The sequence below is a fragment of the Schistocerca serialis genome, chromosome 4, assembly GCF_023864345.2.
Source record: "Schistocerca serialis cubense isolate TAMUIC-IGC-003099 chromosome 4, iqSchSeri2.2, whole genome shotgun sequence".
Lineage (NCBI taxonomy): Eukaryota > Metazoa > Arthropoda > Insecta > Orthoptera > Acrididae > Schistocerca > Schistocerca serialis.
The window spans coordinates 633,491,659-633,509,651 of NC_064641.1; the positions used below are offsets into that span (position 1 = coordinate 633,491,659).

A 17,993-nucleotide genomic window follows, 5' to 3' on the forward strand; every position below is an offset into this window, starting at 1 on the left:
TGACGATCAAATCGTTCAAATATCACACACAGATCTGTGTGTGTGTGTGTGTGTGTGTGTGTGTGTGTGTGTGTGTTGAAATTCTGTTTACCCCCCTACATAACTTTCTAGTTTCACTGTATACCACTCAATTCATGATTTTATGTTCTCCTAAATTTTTTCTGCTTCCTCTACAGTAAAACTCCTGACTGTTCAGGATGTTACATGCTAGAAATGAAAATACTCAAACATACCCAACACATACAGTGTTTTAATGGTATGAAGCATGTGGTTTGTAAACAGAATATACTACTGGTTCTTCTATAAATGTGCAAGATCATATTTGAAAATCGAATATTGAACTGAAAGAGGAGAATTACCACTGGGTACCTAAACAAAATGTATTCACAATGTAGAGATCTGAATAGGAGACTTACATTTAACACTATGAAGTCCTGGGATTCTTCAAGAGTGTAGTGTACGATTATGTTATAGCAAATGAAGTTTCCTGTACATAAGAAAGTTGTCATTGTTTATGACTTTAGGTTACTGTCTAATGGAATGAATTTCTTGATGATCAATGAAGATACCGATGACATGAAATAACAATAATCCTCTCCCACAAATATAGTCTCCCCTACAGAGTATACCGTATCTATCAGCACTCATTCACTTGACAGTAAGTGGTGTACCAACGGCAGATCTAGGAGCCCTGTACAGGTGATGCACAGATCAGGGAGAACTCATGATATTAATACTCATCTCCATAACTAACAAATCTGAGGTGCTGTCTCCCACTGAAATTGGCCCACTGAGATACACTTCACTGTTGGGAGGCCTACTGTGTCCCATATCAGAGGGAAACAAATGTGAAAGTGTTAGTTAACTGGCAGCAGTTTGAATGTACAACAAATAATGGTATCCATATAATAGAGGGAAACATTCCACGTGGTTAAAATATATCTAAAAACAAAGATAATGAGACTTACCAAACAAAAGCGCTGGCAGGTCGATAGACACACAAACATACATACAAAATTCAAGCTTTCACGACAAACGGTTGCCTCATCAGGAAAGAGGGAAGGAGAGGGAAAGACGAAAGGATGTGGGTTTTAAGGGAGAGGGTAAGGAGTCATTCCAATCCCGGGAGCGGAAAGACTTACCTTAGGGGGAAAAAAGGACAGGTATACACTCGCACACACACACATATCCATCCGCACATACACAGACACAAGCAGACATATGTAAAGGCAAAGAGCTTAGGCAGAGATGTCAGTCGAAGTGGAAGTAAAGAGGGAAAGATGTTGTTGAAAGACAGGTGAGGTATGAGTGGCGGCAACTTGAAATTAGCGGAGGTTGAGGCCTGGTGGATAATGAGAAGAGAGGATATACTGAAGTGCAAGTTCCCATCTCCGGAGTTCTGACAGGTTGGTGTTAGTGGGAAGTAACCAGATAACCCGGACGCTGTAACACTGTGCCAAGATGTGCTGGCCGTGCACCAAGGCATGTTTAGCCACAGGGTGATCCTCATTACCAACAAACACTGTCTGCCTGTGTCCATTCATGCGAATGGACAGTTTGTTGCTGGTCATTCCCACATAGAAAGCTTCACAGTGTAGGCAGGTCAGTTGGTAAATCACGTGGGTGCTTTCACACGTGGCTCTGCCTTTGATCGTGTACACCTTCCGGGTTACAGGACTGGAGTAGGTGGTGGTGGGAGGGTGCATGGGACAGGTTTTACACCGGGGGCGGTTACAAGGGTAGGAGCCAGAGGGTAGGGAAGGTGGTTTGGGGATTTCATAGGGATGAACTAAGAGGTTATGAAGGTTAGGTGGACGGCAGAAAGACACTCTTGGTGGAGTGGGGAGGATTTCATGAAGGATGGATCTCATTTCAGGGCAGAATTTGAGGAAGTTGTATCCCTGCTGGAGAGCCACATTCAGAGTCTGATTCATAAAAAACCTTACACCTACTCCCAACATCACCACTGCTGAAGCCCAAGCTATCCGTGATCTGAAGGCTGACCGTTCCATCGTCATTCTTCCGGCGGACTTGGGTTCCACGACAGTAGTACTTGATCGTCGGGAGTATGTGGCTGAGGGACTGCGTCAGCTTTCAGACAACACCACATACAAAGTTTGCCAAGGTAATCCCATTCCTGATGTCCAAGCGGAGCTTCAAGGAATCCTCAGAACCTTAGGCCCCCAACAAAACCTTTCACCTGACTCCATCAACCTCCTGACCCCACCGACACCCCGCACCCCTACCTTCTTCCTAAAATTCACAAACCCAATCATCCCAGCCGCCCCATTGTAGCTGGTTACCAAGCCCCCACAGAACATATCTCTGCCTACGTAGATCAACACCTTCAACCCATTACATGCAGTCTCCCATCCTTCATCAAAGACACCAACCACTTTCTCGAACGCCTGGAATCCTTACCCAGTCTGTTACCCCCAGAAACCATCCTTATAACCATTGATGCCACTTCCTTACACACAAATATTCCGCACGTCCAGGGCCTCGCTGCGATGGAGCACTTCCTTTCACGCCGATCACCTGCCACCCTACCTAAAACCTCTTTCCTCATTACCTTAGCCAGCTTCATCCTGACCCACAACTTCTTCACTTTTGAAGGCCAGACCTACCAACAATTAAAGGGAACAGCCATGGGTACCAGGATGGCCCCCTCGTACGCCATCCTATTCATGGGTCGCTTAGAGGAAGCCTTCTTGGTTACCCAGGCCTGCAAACCCAAAGTTTGGTACAGATTTATTGATGACATCTTCATGATCTGGACTCACAGTGAAGAAGAACTCCAGAATTTCCTCTCAAACCTCAACTCCTTTGGTTCCATCAGATTCACCTGGTCCTACTCTAAATCCCATGCCACTTTCCTTGACGTTGACCTCCATCTGTCCAATGGCCAGCTTCACACGTCCGTCCACATCAAACCCACCAACAAGCAACAGTACCTCCATTATGACAGCTGCCACCCATTCCACATCAAACGGTCCCTTCCCTACAGCCTAGGTCTCCGTGGAAAACGAATCTGCTCCAGTCCGGAATCCCTGAACCATTACACCAACAACCTGAAAACAGCTTTTGCATCCCGCAACTACCCTCCCGACCTGGTACAGAGCCATTTCCTCATCCCTTCAAACCCAGAACCTCCCACAGAAGAACCCCAAATGGCCCCACTTGTGACAAGATACTTTCCGGGACTGGATCAGACTCTGAATGTGGCTCTCTAGCAGGGATACGACTTCCTCAAATCCTGCCCTGAAATGAGATCCATCCTTCATGAAATCCTCCCCACTCCACCAAGAGCGTCTTTCCGCCGTCCACCTAACCTTCGTAACCTCTTAGTTCATCCCTATGAAATCCCCAAACCACCTTCCCTACCCTCTGGCTCCTACCCTTGTAACCGCCCCCGTTGTAAAACCTGTCCCATGCACCCTCCCACCACCACCTACTCCAGTACTGTAACCCGGAAGGTGTACACGATCAAAGGCAGAGCCACGTGTGAAAGCACCCACGTGATTTACCAACTGACCTGCCTACACTGTGAAGCTTTCTATGTGGGAATGACCAGCAACAAACTGTCCATTCACATGAATGGACACAGGCAGACAGTGTTTGTTGGTAATGAGGATCACCCTGTGGCTAAACATGCCTTGGTGCACGGCCAGCACAACTTGGCACAGTGTTACACCGTCCGGGTTATCTGGATACTTCCCACTAACACCAACCTGTCAGAACTTCGAAGATGGGAACTTGCCCTTCAGTATATCCTCTCTTCTCGTTATCCGCCAGGCCTCAACCTCCGCTAATTTCAAGTTGCCGCCACTCATACCTCACCTGTCTTTCAACAACATCTTTGCCTCTTTACTTCCACCTCGACTGACACCTCTGCCTAAGCTCTTTGCCTTTACATATGTCTGCTTGTGTCTGTGTATGTGTGGATGGATATGTGTGTGTGTGTGCGCAAGTGTATACCTGTCCTTTTTTCCCCCTAAGGTAAGTCTTTCCGCTCCCAGGATTGGAATGACTCTTTACCCTCTCCCTTAAAACCATCCTTTCGTCTTTCCCTCTCCTTCCCTCTTTCCTGATGAAGCAACCGTTTGTTGCGAAAGCTTAAATTTTGTGTGTATGTTTGTGTTTGTTTGTGTGTCTATCGACCTGCCAGCGCTTTTGTTTGGTAAGTCTCATCATCTTTGTTTTTAGATATATAAATAATGGTATCCCTTAGACAGCCAGTTACTGAACACACTGTTTATTAAGTGTTCTATTTATCCATACCCCAGTTTCCATATTTGACTGTTGAAGACTTCCGGCCGAACTGTAGAAGATTCAGTAGAAGATGCTCAAACTAAATTAAAAAAAATACCAGTTTTATGTACTTTGTTTGATTTATTATCTAGAGCACAATTTACTTTTGGAGTAGAATTATTTGCTGGTTCAGAAAATTTCTCCTCATCGGACAGGAAAGCATCAAAACGACCATTTGACAAATCTTTTGTAAACACCTTCGTATCTGCTTCAACAAATAGATTACTGTTAAAATAATCTACAAAAAACATACACAACATTCCACTTACTGCAATCAGTTCACGCAGTCAACACATATGTTGAAGGCTGAATAATATCATCATTATGCTCATTCTGTGTATTGCCATTAGCACTGCCACTATAGTGTAATGTGACTGAAAATTCATTCCAGTGATTTTCAACAAAATTGAAGATTTCACATGCATTATTCTGACCATTTCCTCATGTGAAACACAAGAAAGGGGAGGAAATGAAACAGGCAGGCTTCATCGCCAATAATGCAAAACATTATGTCATTGCACTTTGCCCATTAATATTTATCACTTCTACAGCCATTTGTAGTGCTTTCACACATTACACATTGAGTGTAGAGAGAACTATTGTGTACTAAGCAAGAGGTGCACAACTAATGCTGCGAGGGTCTGCCACCACACAGGTGCAACCACTCACCTGGTGTGCCTCAGCTCAATGCAACAGCCTCCAGATGGCACTCACTAATACAGACCTCTTTCTGATTTTGTGCCCCTTCCTTTAGCATGTCTTGCACATCCACCAGTTGTGTGGACAGCCAATAAAGAATGCTATCAATCGCAGACTACATCACTCACACTTTGTGCTGGCAGATATGGATGTTCTACCGTCAACAGGCTTGGCACAAAGTGCCACACACACGTAGACAGTTCCACGACAGCAATTAGTACAGGCAGTACCCGCAGTCAGCTCAGTACAGTCTCTCAAGACTAAACTAGAACCATTGACAGGGCATCTATGTAATTACATTCTGTTGCAAGAACAATATTGTAATCAAGAAACAGCAAAGTTATTTAAATTTCATCATATTAGGTTTCGGACATCAAGTGCCACACGTCAAAATGTACCAGAGTTAAGTACCATTTTGTAACATACTCTTACTCTTAATAAATGTAATTTGTTATTCCTAATTGTATTGCCACATCTCTTTTGTAGTGCCACCCCATCAAACAAGTGTTTACCTGCAAGCATACAACTCAGCCACCATTAAAAAACAATAACAAGGAAACAGTTTTCTACTGCCATGGATGTTTGGGCTGAATTAATAGTAGCAGTCAGTTATTCAATTCACAGCAAGCACAGAAGTCCACCTGGGTGTACTCCTCCTTTACACAAATACCAAATAAAAGATTATAATAAAGTTGTTTACTTTAAACTCTTAAGTGCAAGACTAGCAAAATGCTGACAGTATATTATGTCAGTCAGCCACAATCATAAACAAATGAGAATTTAGACTGCCCGAGGGGAGAGGAACAGTGCAGGGGAATAAGCCCTCTCTCCACCTCGAAAGGCTGTCACCCTAAGTCCAGGTTCTGTGCTTCCACTAAAGCATAACTGACATAATGGTCATATGCATTGTTGATTCCTTTTGTTGTGGGAAGAGTCACATTCAAATCCCTTTATGCACCAGAATTACTTTCTTCATTCATTTCAAAATAAGAAAAAAAGGTAACAAGCAATCCACAACACAAAGCAAACTCGAGTGCACAAAGCACTGGTAGTGGTTACAGTGCAATTGTTTGTGCAGTTGGCAACCCCTACCGGTCTCTACAGTTCAAAAAACTCCACATCTAAAACTGCCACAGTGTAGTGTCCACATAATACAGTCTCCAATTGCTGTTTACCAACAAAATTATGAAGTAAACTGCCAATACCTATCATATTCCACGAACAAATTTTTCTTGCTCCATCACTATCTAATCCACAATGCAACCTACATTGTCAATTAGTTTGTAGTGTTTGCCACACTTCATACCCAATTTATCCCCTTGCGTATTGAATTACAGAAAAATGTTTTCTTGGATAGTACCTATGATACATAATGAATATTCTCTCTAAATTTCATGTTTCTACAACCAGTGATTCGTGCCAGGCATTGAGCTGCACTACTGAAATGCAAATTTAGCCTCGTTGTAGGTTGAGTGTTACAAAACCTTCTGTAGTGGGCACCTTCATTACATAATGTGTGTCCTCTCATACTTTCATATTTTTAAGTCTAATAGTTTAGACTGAGAGTCAGAATGACAACAAAATTTTGAATTCCATTTAATACCTTTCGAGGCTAAGTTTCGAGACTAAGTTTCAAAAAAATCTGCTCCTAGAGAGCATCCACACAGTGTGGCCTCAGCAGCCAAAGACTGTGGTCATGTGTGTGTGTGTGTGTGTGTGTGTGTGGGGCGGGGGGGGGGGGGGGCAAGGGCAGGGGCTATTTCCGATGAAGGCCTTGTTGGCCGAAAGCTCACTTTCTGACAGTCTTTTTGTTGTGCCTGTCTGCGACTCAGCATCTCCACTATGTGGTGAGTAGAAGTATCCTTTTCATAATACTGTTGCATTCTGTGGGTATTTGGTGTATTTTTGTATAAGATGCTGCAGGGGTGTCGTGTGGCAGTTGAGGACCTCATTCAGCTTACTGACATCAACGCAAGTATTTACCAGGAGTCTGCAATGCCATACAGTATGCCACAGAGTCTGCCATGTCTGTCTGTCTGAACACGCTAACCTCCAAAACTACTTGACAAATTTCCATGGGATTTTCACAGGTAACTTGAGCATAACTTGGGACAACATATAGGCTTTATTTCATTAAAATAGGATCATAAAAAAGAAATGTTTCATGTTTTAAAGCTTTATCTAAGACTGCTGTGTCTGTATGTTTGAACAAGCTAATCTCCAAAACTAGATGATTAATTTTCTTTGGGTTTTAACACATAATGTGTAAGCTTTATTTCACCAGAACCGGATCACAAAATAAAAGACATCATAATTTAAAGTTTTATCTAAATTCGTCTGCTCAGCTTAGAAGTTCAGACATTCAATCATCATTGCTTAGCACACTACGGAACCAATGGACGGCACTTTTAGTTTCGTAGTACGCTCAAGAACCAAAAGATGGCACTATTTTTTTTATTCATTTATTTCTTTTAACTAAGTAACAGACATATTTTCCGTAGTTTACATCGGTGACAGAACTAAGTGCAGCAATCTTATCTTTATGAATGCAAACTAACAGACAATTTACTTGGCTAGGATATATGGATTTACTGAATTCACTTTGTGCATTAAAATATTTATGACAGTGCTTTGCTTCTTTCAGTAGGGTTTATTTATATTCTTTGCTCATGAAAACAAATTTATTAAGTTTGCTTCATGATTTGGGTGCCTACTGCCCAGAAAATGGTTAAGTCTTTCTAAACACACCAGAATGGCTAAAAGACTTATGACTATGCAGTCTCAAGAATCTAATGAAGATCATGAGGCACGATTTGCTGTGGCCTGAGAGGATTAGGCCTTAATGTGCTCTTTGCAAACTCCTATTAGAAGTGAGGCACAATGTACCTGTGACCGAGAGCATCATGCATTCTCTCACTTCTCAGACTCCTTCATTCACGGAGGCTTAAAGTTACTTAATTCCAACATAACATCATAGAAACGGAAATTCTGTCAGGAAGTGGCACAGACAAGCGGGTTTTTATACCCAGAATTCTGCTTATTCCAAACAATTTACTATTTCGTGTTAAACTTGTACAATTCCCAGTCAACTTATGTTACGCTATGACCATAAAAAAAACTTAAGCCCAGACACTGCATGTTGTGCACATGTGTGTCAGTTGCTTTTCACACAGCCAGAACCACATGGCTCTTTTCGATGTTAGTGATGCAAACCAGCTCTTTGTTCAAACAATGTATACAAAGAAGCTTTTCAAGTCAAAAATAAATACTCTGTCTCAGGCATGAGCATAAATAAATACTGGGCAAAGCTGTGTTTCCCAGCTAGTATAATCTATGCAGACATCTAAGAAAAAAAAAGATACTCAATGTAAAAAGGGGATTTTTTTTTTTTTTTTTGCAAGAACTCAAGCACTCAAAGTTATTTACTGAGCTGGAATAAACCAACCTTTCTTATTATCAATATGCCTCTCGTATAGAAAGTAGAGATTGGTATACGAACGAAGTCTGGAGGAAGTAAAAATTCCAATAAAAATTACAAAAAAACTTACACAAAGAGCATCGGAGCCCTCACAAGTGATGACTGCTCCAAGAAAAACCATGCATTCAGAAACAAAGTCTCAAGCCTTGCATCAAGATACAAATACAAAGCTGAAATATTTTAACAAAGAAGAAGACATGTCTAAAAAGTGTCAATTAGGGAGCCTGATATTTTCAGACACTTACTGACAATAAGAAACTATTAGAACAATGAAGAAGAATTATATTAAATCGAAGCTTTCAACTTGTACAGTTATAGTAGCAGTGCTGCGATATTGTACTGCATTGTTAACAGCTACAGAACATAAACATTAGAGATATAATGTCTACACTGTACACAGGGCATCTCTCCCACAAACATATACTGCTCATCATTTCTTTCATGCAATATCAAGTGTTGATGGAAAGCAGTGGTTTGTATCCTGTTTTAAACAAAGTGATTTTTAAAACAGAATTACAAATGCCCATACAACAGAGCAGCTGAAAATTAGTTAAGTGTGACATTTATTTTATCTGTATGTATTAACAGGGACAGTAAAGCATGAAGAATAACTAGTACTCCAGCACTGGTTGGTTGGTTTGTGGGGTTGAAGGGACCAGACTACAAAGGCTGTCAGTCCACGACAGCACTGTCCTGGCCTGTGCTGACAGCTACTACTACCTGTCAACACTGTTAAGTCACTGCGAAGTGCTGGTTATTCTTAGTGTAATACTGTCCCTGCTAATACATACTGATAAAACAAATATCACACTAGACGAATACGGGACAGCAATATCGAATGGGCACTTAAAATTTTGCTTTACAAATAATTTTGTTTGCAACAGGAAACAAACCAACACTTTCTGTCAACACTGGGCATCGCTTGGAAGAAATGATGAGCAGTATTTGTTTGGGCAAACGCTAGAGAAAATGCGCCAAACAACTCTTAGGAAAGACACATGGTATATTTAACAGTTATTTGTTAACCAAAAATTTACCTGAGTTAGCCCATGCTAAATTAATTTTGAACCAAGCACGAAGAAATTGAAACTGACAACAGCATTAAATAAGAGGCTGCCAGGCTATTAAACAACAATAAACAAGTTTTCCATAACACCGTATCAAGAATATTTAACTGGAGGAAACCACCTCAATTAAAATCAGATGCTGTACATAAAAGTAATTATTAACTGCGACATCTCTTTCCACACTCCCATTGAGAGTGAGTTATAACAGAAGAGTCCGTAACTATGACTGTGTTCATACACTGCCAACATCCACAAGCACCTCAATGATGGTTATCAGCATTTGACAAGTTCTGTTCCATCCCAGCACAGCACCATGTCACAGTGCAATAGTCCGAGACCAATTACACAGCCAGTAGCTACCAATGCATCTGCTACACAGCTCACCCAAGAGCCCAATGGGTCTTATTAATATTAAGCTATAATCAGTGAAGTCATTATGAATTATGATGCAGTGTTAATGAATGGCTTACGATTTTCTCATGATTTATGAAGTGCTTGAGTAGCTACACTATTAGGGAACACTTAACCATCATTATTACTTATTTAATTTACTTACAATAACAATAACAAATTACTTCATAAGTATTGCTTTCACAGATGAGCAAATGATGAAGGAGTCATTTATGCAGATAATACTTCAACAATTAGCCCAAGTCACAAAAAAAAACAAAAAACAAATGGAGAAAATAAATCATAGGTTGCTTGAATTGACATCACACGTAAACAGCAGGATGGATCACTTAGAGCTGAAGAACTACACCTTAACAAAGTAAAGTACCTAGACGTGATATGGGAAGAACATTTGCTAGAAGTGATTATCAGCCACTTACCATGGAGAGTAAGGTACAAACTTTAGGCAGTGACGATGATATGATGGTGAGGCTGCATGACAGCAAGGTCTTTAGCACCCGTCCTAATGTAGTGAGTGTGATAAAGCCGCAAAATTATTAAAATGGAAGTTGCAAATAAAAAGTTGACCAATGTCCTAAAAATGACTGGAGCAAGATCAGTAACTTATTATGATATCTGGAACAGGTATAAATGGTAGAAAGACAGGCAGAAAGATGGCAATCCAACAATAATAGCAACAATAACAGCCTAAATACTACATACAAATTATACTGATAACAATAAGGGATCATGAGGAATGACATTACCCATTTAGGAGACTGTAGAAGCAATGATCAGGAGTATAACAGATCAGCAACTAGGTGTAGAAAAGGAACTGGTAACAGGGAACACCCAAATAGAACATTCAATAATAACAACACAATTACGGGAGGAGAAAATGAATAACCTCCCATGAAGGGTCATGTCCCTAGAAGCATTGGAAAATGAGCCACATCAGTAACTTCCAGATTAATTCATTACAATGACAAAAATAATTTGATAGAAGATGTATGAGAGGAAAATGAGCAATCCCTCAAAACATATGTCCAATCAAAAATCAAGCATTTAGTAGGACATGTACCAATACACAAAATTCTAGATTCAGGCAGTGAGGTATGTGTAACAGACCAGAGCTTCTTCGAACAAAAAAACATGTTACATACATTTCCTAGACTTCCCGTAAGCAGAGTCAAGGTTATTGGAATAATGAGAACCACTGTTAAACTGGTGCAAGAAGAATTATTAACTACATTTATTCTAAATGGATACACATTTGACTACCTGATATTCTTAGTTGTATGATTAAACAATGGAAACTCGAAGGAGGCATGTCAACACTATAGGAAAATATAAATTGCTACTTATTGTAATGATGATGCATTAAGTTGCAAACAGGCATAATAAAAAGACAATTACACCACAGGTTTCGGCCACAGCCTTCATCATTAGTTTCTTTAGGTTAGTTTCATCAGACAGTCTCTGAACCTTAGTCCCAACTGCTCTACAGTACTTTTCTCCAAATGAAATAGCTTAAATGACTTGTTATTTAACTCCAAGAGTGGGTTCACCCTTTCACAGAACTTGCGAGGAGCTCATTAGGTCTAGCCATCATCGTCCTCAGTGGACACATCTGAATGCTCAGATACTTGTACAGTGAACAAAAGGAAACAATGTAATTAACATTTGCACAACAGAGGTCCAGAGGACTCGGAAAATGGACAGTATGGTATGGTTTAAATGGTATGGAATAGCATGATAATGTTGTTATAATTATCTTTACGACCAATAAAGTAGAGAACGTAGTAACAAATGGGGGAAAAAATTTCAAGAATTGATCGGGGTTAGCCAATGAAATGAATGAAACTGAATTCTGCGGTTAGCTTATTTCAAAATACTTGCTTATGTTATATTTATCAATGCATGTGGAATTGTCATAGCAGTTTAAGGACACTTTTGGTAGTTAAAAATTTAATACGGATTGCATAGTTACTGCTACTCAAGCTGAAAGAGAACTTACATAACTGATGTTGAATCATTATTGGCTGCTGTCAAAATTCCTATACCTAACTGTTGACTGCAACTATTCTACTTTCCTCTCTTACTCTGCTGCTAAGTGTCTATAAAATGCCGTTCAACTGATCAGATAAAATACGAGTCATCTCCCAAGGGCTGTTGGTTGGCTGATTTGGGGCAGAAAGGGACCAAACTACAGGGTCATCAGTCCCTTTTTATTGATGCAATCAAGACTCAAGGTACAAAAACACCCAACACCACACCTAGAATGAAAATGAATGGAATGAACAGAAAACGGGGAAAACACACCACAAAGAAAAGTAGGAGAAGGCATTAAAACCATAGAGCATATGGTCTGGGCTGGCTGATCACAGTAATAAAAGAGGATGAGCCAGCCACTCTGCAACACATTAAAATGTCCACCCCAAAAAGACAAGGCAAGATGAACACATGTAGTGAAAAGACGACCACCAAGACAAACAACTGCAAAGAAAGTGCGACAGAGTTAAAATGGAGGGAGGGTGGTGACCTCAGAGAGAAGGCTAAATGCCCACCTTTAGATAGTATGATAAAAAACCCTCTCACGAATAAAATGTAAAACTAAATCTGCTGTTGAGGCATTGTCGCCCAACGCCGAAGCTAGGGTGCTGGGAAGATTAAAAGTCTGTTGCAGAGCGGCTAAAAGTGTGCAGTCCAGCAAGATGAGGATGACAGTCATATGTGAGCCGCTGTGACACCAAGGTGGGTCCTCGCGACAGAGGAGGTAGCCACATATGGCCAATGTGTAGCCGGCAGAGAACCACAGAGACCCTGCAAGAGGCCCGCATGAAAGTCTTCCACACGTTCGTAGCCTCCTTAAGAGCACACAGTTTGTTGTGAATACTGAGATTATGTCATTCTGTCTCCCAAAGCTGAAAAACATTGCGGCGTAATAATGATCGCAGGTCAGTTACAGGGATGCCAATCTACAGAAGCAGTTTCCATGTAACCCGTTTGGCCAGCCTGTCGGTAAGTTCATTTCCTAGGATTCCGACATGGCCTGCGGTCCACACAAACACCATAGAATGACTGGACTGTTCCAGGGCATAGATGAACTGCTGGATGGTCACTACCAAAGGATGGTGGGGGTAGCACTGGTCGATAGCTTGTAGGCTGCTCAAGGAGTCAGTACACAGAAGAAACAACTTGCCAGGACATGAGAAGATGCGTTCAAGGGCATGAGAAATGGCTGCCAGCTCTGCACTGAAAACACTGCAGCCATCTGGCAAGGAGTACTGTTCAATGTGTCCTCCATGAACATATGTGAAGCCAACGTGACCATCAGCCATCGAGCCGTCAGTATAAACCACTTCATGGTCTCAGTACATGTCAAGAATCGAGAGGCAGTGACAGCGGAGATCCACAGGGTTAACTGAACCCTTAGGACCATGTGAAAGGTCCAGGAGAAGCTGCCTAGGTGTACACCATGGAGGGCTACATGAATGGACCTTGAGTATAGGTGGTAAAGGCAAGGACTCCACTTCAGACAGAAGAGATCAGACATGAACTACAATCTTAAGCCCTGACCTGGGCCTCCGATGAGGGAGATGAACCGCTGTGGATGGGAAAAGGAGACAGTAATTCAGATTCTCAGGAAACTATGAATGTGTGCAGCGTAACTGGTGAGCAGTTGTGCACATCTAAACTTCAATGGAGGGACTCCAGCCTCCACCAGGGCGCTGGTTACTGGACTCATCCTAAAAGCACCTATTGCCAGTCAAATGCCACAGTGGTGCACTGGGTCAAGTAAACGCAACACTGAGGGCACCACCGAACCATAAAACAGACTCCCATAGTCAAGGCGAGATTGAACAAGGACTCTGTAGAGCTGCAGCAGCGTAGAGTGATCTGCACCCCAGTTGGTGTTGCTCAGGCAGTGGAGGGCTTCAGGTGCTGGCAGCACTTCCACTTCAGCTGACAAAGATAAGGAAGCCACATCAATTGGACGTTGAAAACCAGTCCTAAGAATTGATATGTCTCCACTACAGTGAGTGGATCGTCATTAAGATAACGTTCTGGTTCCGGATGTCTTGTGACACCTGGACAATGAAGAATGGAATGGCCAGCAATGAGTCCTGATCGAAACCCCATCAAGCATTTGTGGGACAAGCTTGACAGACATGTTCACGGTCATCCTATTCAACCACTGACTATCCAACAACTTTCAAAGGTGACCTCCGTAGAGTAGTATAGAGCATGCCATTGTGAGAGTTTTCTCCTTCTTGAAGCGATCTTCTTACTCGTTTCGGAGGGATCCTGCCATCCATCGGACTTCTCCTGTGAAATGACTACTATCCCGAAGTAACAGGCGCTGATGGGTTCACAAACAAGGGTTTATTATTCCAATTACAAATTGGTTTAACTTCCAGTTGACAAGAACTTTTTACAACCAACAACGAGAACAGACTGTCATTACACTTCTGAGTCAAATTTGGTTCTGTGTTATCTACTGGTCTCCCCCGTTACCAAGTCTCAGGATCACATAATTTTGCCACAGATGGAGCTCCAAGCATGCCGCACTTCTCAGCAGATGTTGAGCCCCAGCCCGCTCCGATGCCATGAGTAGCCATCTGGCACCCCTGGAAGATCTCCAACGTAAATCACCATACCAACCCACACACAAACTAATTTCCTTTTACCTATAACTATTATCACGTAAACCCAGCCATTCACAATTCAGTTCTCAGCCTTATATATATTTCTGTAAACACCAACACACATGATCTCGCAATCTCAATTCAGCAGTAAGTGTGCATATCACAAACTCCCAACGTCCACCATATGTTTTTGCTGATAAGATAACAAATGAATACAGTTGTTGAGCAAAACTGCATGTGGATAGAATGAGATGAAAGTATACAATAAAGTACAGAGATACAATCCAGAAGGAAAGAGAGAGACCTATACAGTAGACAAGGAAAATGGTAATAGACAAGGAAAATGGTAATCTTAAGATGATGAAGTTATATAGTGCTCGCTCTACCTTTTCACTTGATGCAAGTTAAGAGTCCCTCCCTCTGATGTTTCACCAATCCTGTGAAATTCATTGATTCTGAGTCTGTAAGCTCTTCGAAGTATTGCTTCCATATTTCTGCCTCATTTTCCACTCCAGTTTGTCCCCAATGATTCTATGATGTGATCCATGAACAATGGCAATTCGCATAGGTCAAGATGTGGACAGGGATTGCATTGTTGCCAGTTCCAGGCAACAGATGCACTGCCCACATACACATGCTTTACACTTGATGAAAGCATGAACCCTGCAAATTATGTCTCTCATGTGCCTGCGTAGAATTTGTCACTTGCCACTGACAACAGCCATGATAACTTGAAACAAATTGAATAACAATTCACTAAATAACTCATTACAATCATTTTCAGGTCCTCACACTAGCTACTACATTCACAACGGAGTACTCAGGACACTACTGAACACTCATAGGCCGCCAGAGAATGCAAGACATAGTTGCACACAACAAGCCTAAACTTGACTGCCATTGTTTGTGACTCCAGCTATTGTTATCAGTGCAGTGTTTTGCAGTATTCTCCACCGACAAAACCATTTATGATCTACCCACTATGAATTAACACACAAATGAATTACAGACCATGACTGCGAGTGGGTACTGATTTGTAGAAACTTTGTGCCAGACCAGGATTCAAGCCCGGGTCTCCTGCTTACTAGGCAAATGCTCTGACCACTAACCCAACCAGACACAGGCATGATAGGGTAGTCTGTGCAGTTGCCACTGTGTCCAATTATGGGTCAGAGCATCTGCCTAGTAACAGCACACCCACATTCAAATTCCAGTCCAGCAGAAACGCACGCACGCACGCACGCACGCACGCACACACACACACACACACACACACACACCAGCTAATGATCTCTTCAGTGCTGATTCACACCAGGCTTGAACTCTTACAGGAATCGGCAAAATGCCGCAAATAATGAGAATAATCGGCTAGTGGCACTCCACCAATAGTGTGTGGATTTGGGTCTGATGAGAAGCTTGCTAGGGTAGCCCATGCAGTTACGATGACCACTGTGTGTAGATGGCTTAGTGGTCGGGGCATCTGTCTAGTAAGCAGGAAGCCAATCCTTGTCCAGCACAAATTTTCAACTTCCCCCACTGATTTAAATCAATGCCCGCTTGCAGCCAACATTTGTAATTCCCTTCTGTCTTAACCAAATTTTGTAGATGACACAAAAACAGCTTATCCCCCAAGACAACTGGCAGTTATCCACTCACTTCTAGAACATGTATGAATATTCTCTAATGAATCTCTGTATTCCAGATTCCAAGAGTATTACCTTTGTCATTTAAAATGGGAACAGCCATCTGACACTGAACCAATCAGTTCAAAACAAGTAACAATGCTATTTGCATATAATAAATGGCATTGTTTAAACAGTGACATGTAGCTGCCTTCATCTTATTGTAGGAATTAAGATGTATTTTCACACAGACAAGGTCTCGCTCTGTCAGTTTTCAACACAGCAGTATTTATATGTTATTCTCAATAAATAACAGTGCAGTGACATAAGTAACATGCTATCAGTGATAGATGAAAAGCACATATAAATGACCAAGCAGATGCCTTGCTGCAAGCTGTGGTTTCTGTTAATGTTACGATCTCATGTATCACATATAAGCAGATACAGGTCTATTAGTTCTGTATTATTTCATTTGTTATCCTGTTCCATCTAGATTTTTTATGGCTAAAAATTTAGGCATTTCAAAACAAACACATGAATAATGTTGATTCTTCATGATCCCTTGATGTTCTCTGCCAACAATAACATCTGCAAAACCATATACTTTCTTATTAACAGTGACACAAGTAATAAAATATATCGGTGTGTAACAGTTGAAAGGAGCGATTTAAGATCTTGACCCGGTTTGTAGGGCTGAAATTAGACTCCCAGTTTTTCCAAATGAAAGCAGTACATATGGGCTCTACGTGTCATTGCTGAATCATTCGGCAAAAATGGGACACAATCTTGTGCTGGAGGGATGCCTGATTACAAAATATCATTAGGATTTTAACTCTCACTCATCTATGCAACATTCATCTAAGGTGAAATGATCAGCATATAAATTTAGTTCCTTACTCAACATTTAATTTAAAATCCCTACAGAAAATCGGAATACAAAATTAAAATTACATAAAAGTAAATTTGATAATCATATCAACGCTGATTTAAAAGACGCTGGAATTTCTTACCGGATCACTACAACAGATATCACAATTTTCCGTTAAATCACATAAAGCTGGGATAGCTTCATTGTAGGCTGGATGATAACGCATTCGTTCTTTATTATAAATACTCTTAATTGGTGCTTTGCTCCAATTAATTGGTCGATATGAAAGCGCTGTTACTTTTTCAATGCCTGTAACAACACACAATCCCATACGTAAAACAAGAAAATGGAAACACGACCAGGTTATTTTATAGTTTTATATACTACAGTGTAAGAAGTTGGATAATACTCACAAAAATAAAAAATCATAAATCCATAAACTGTCTCAAAATACATTTTTAGAAGACTGACATTTTATAACAGTTTTGGACGCAAACGTTTTCTTCCTTAATAAACTCGCTACAAATGCAGAACTGTCCTCAATGCGTCGTTGCCTAGCAACAGAGATTCAACCATACCGCGAAATATTACCAAAGCAAACTACAAAAGAAACAAAAACTACACATCAACATTCTTTCACGATAAAGATCGATTTACACTTATCTGAGCGAAATGGGCCGGAACTTCGTCGGAACATCCCACAATGCATTCAGTTAGTTGGTTACTTTCCATGAATCATTTTGCACGATAAATCGTCATGATGTGTAACGAGTCATTTTACATTCGTATTGAAAATTAATTTGTACATTTATTTGTACTCTTAAACATCACCGTATAATTTTTCTTATTTTTATTTTTTTTCCCCAAATGGCGCTATTTAAGCAATCCATCAACACAACGGATTGAGAA

The 17,993-nt window shown here is 41.1% G+C and overlaps 1 protein-coding gene across 3 annotated transcripts in view; it reads right to left on the reverse strand.

Moving 5' to 3' along the window:
- The window catches only part of LOC126475469 (uncharacterized), a 54,906-nt gene extending 37,215 nt beyond the window's left edge, over window positions 1-17,691 (reverse strand). For 2 of the 3 annotated variants that reach the window (XM_050103354.1, XM_050103356.1), the window contains exons 1-2: window positions 17,498-17,691; window positions 17,227-17,393 (exon numbers count right to left, since the gene is read on the reverse strand). In XM_050103354.1, coding sequence (XP_049959311.1) covers window positions 17,227-17,393; window positions 17,498-17,540 — 210 coding nt within the window. In that variant the 5' untranslated portion in view covers window positions 17,541-17,691. Of the gene's footprint in view, window positions 1-17,226; window positions 17,394-17,497 lie in introns of those variants that run through there. The other variant, XM_050103355.1, reaches the window with a different exon arrangement.
- Window positions 17,692-17,993: the final 302 nt, after the last annotated feature.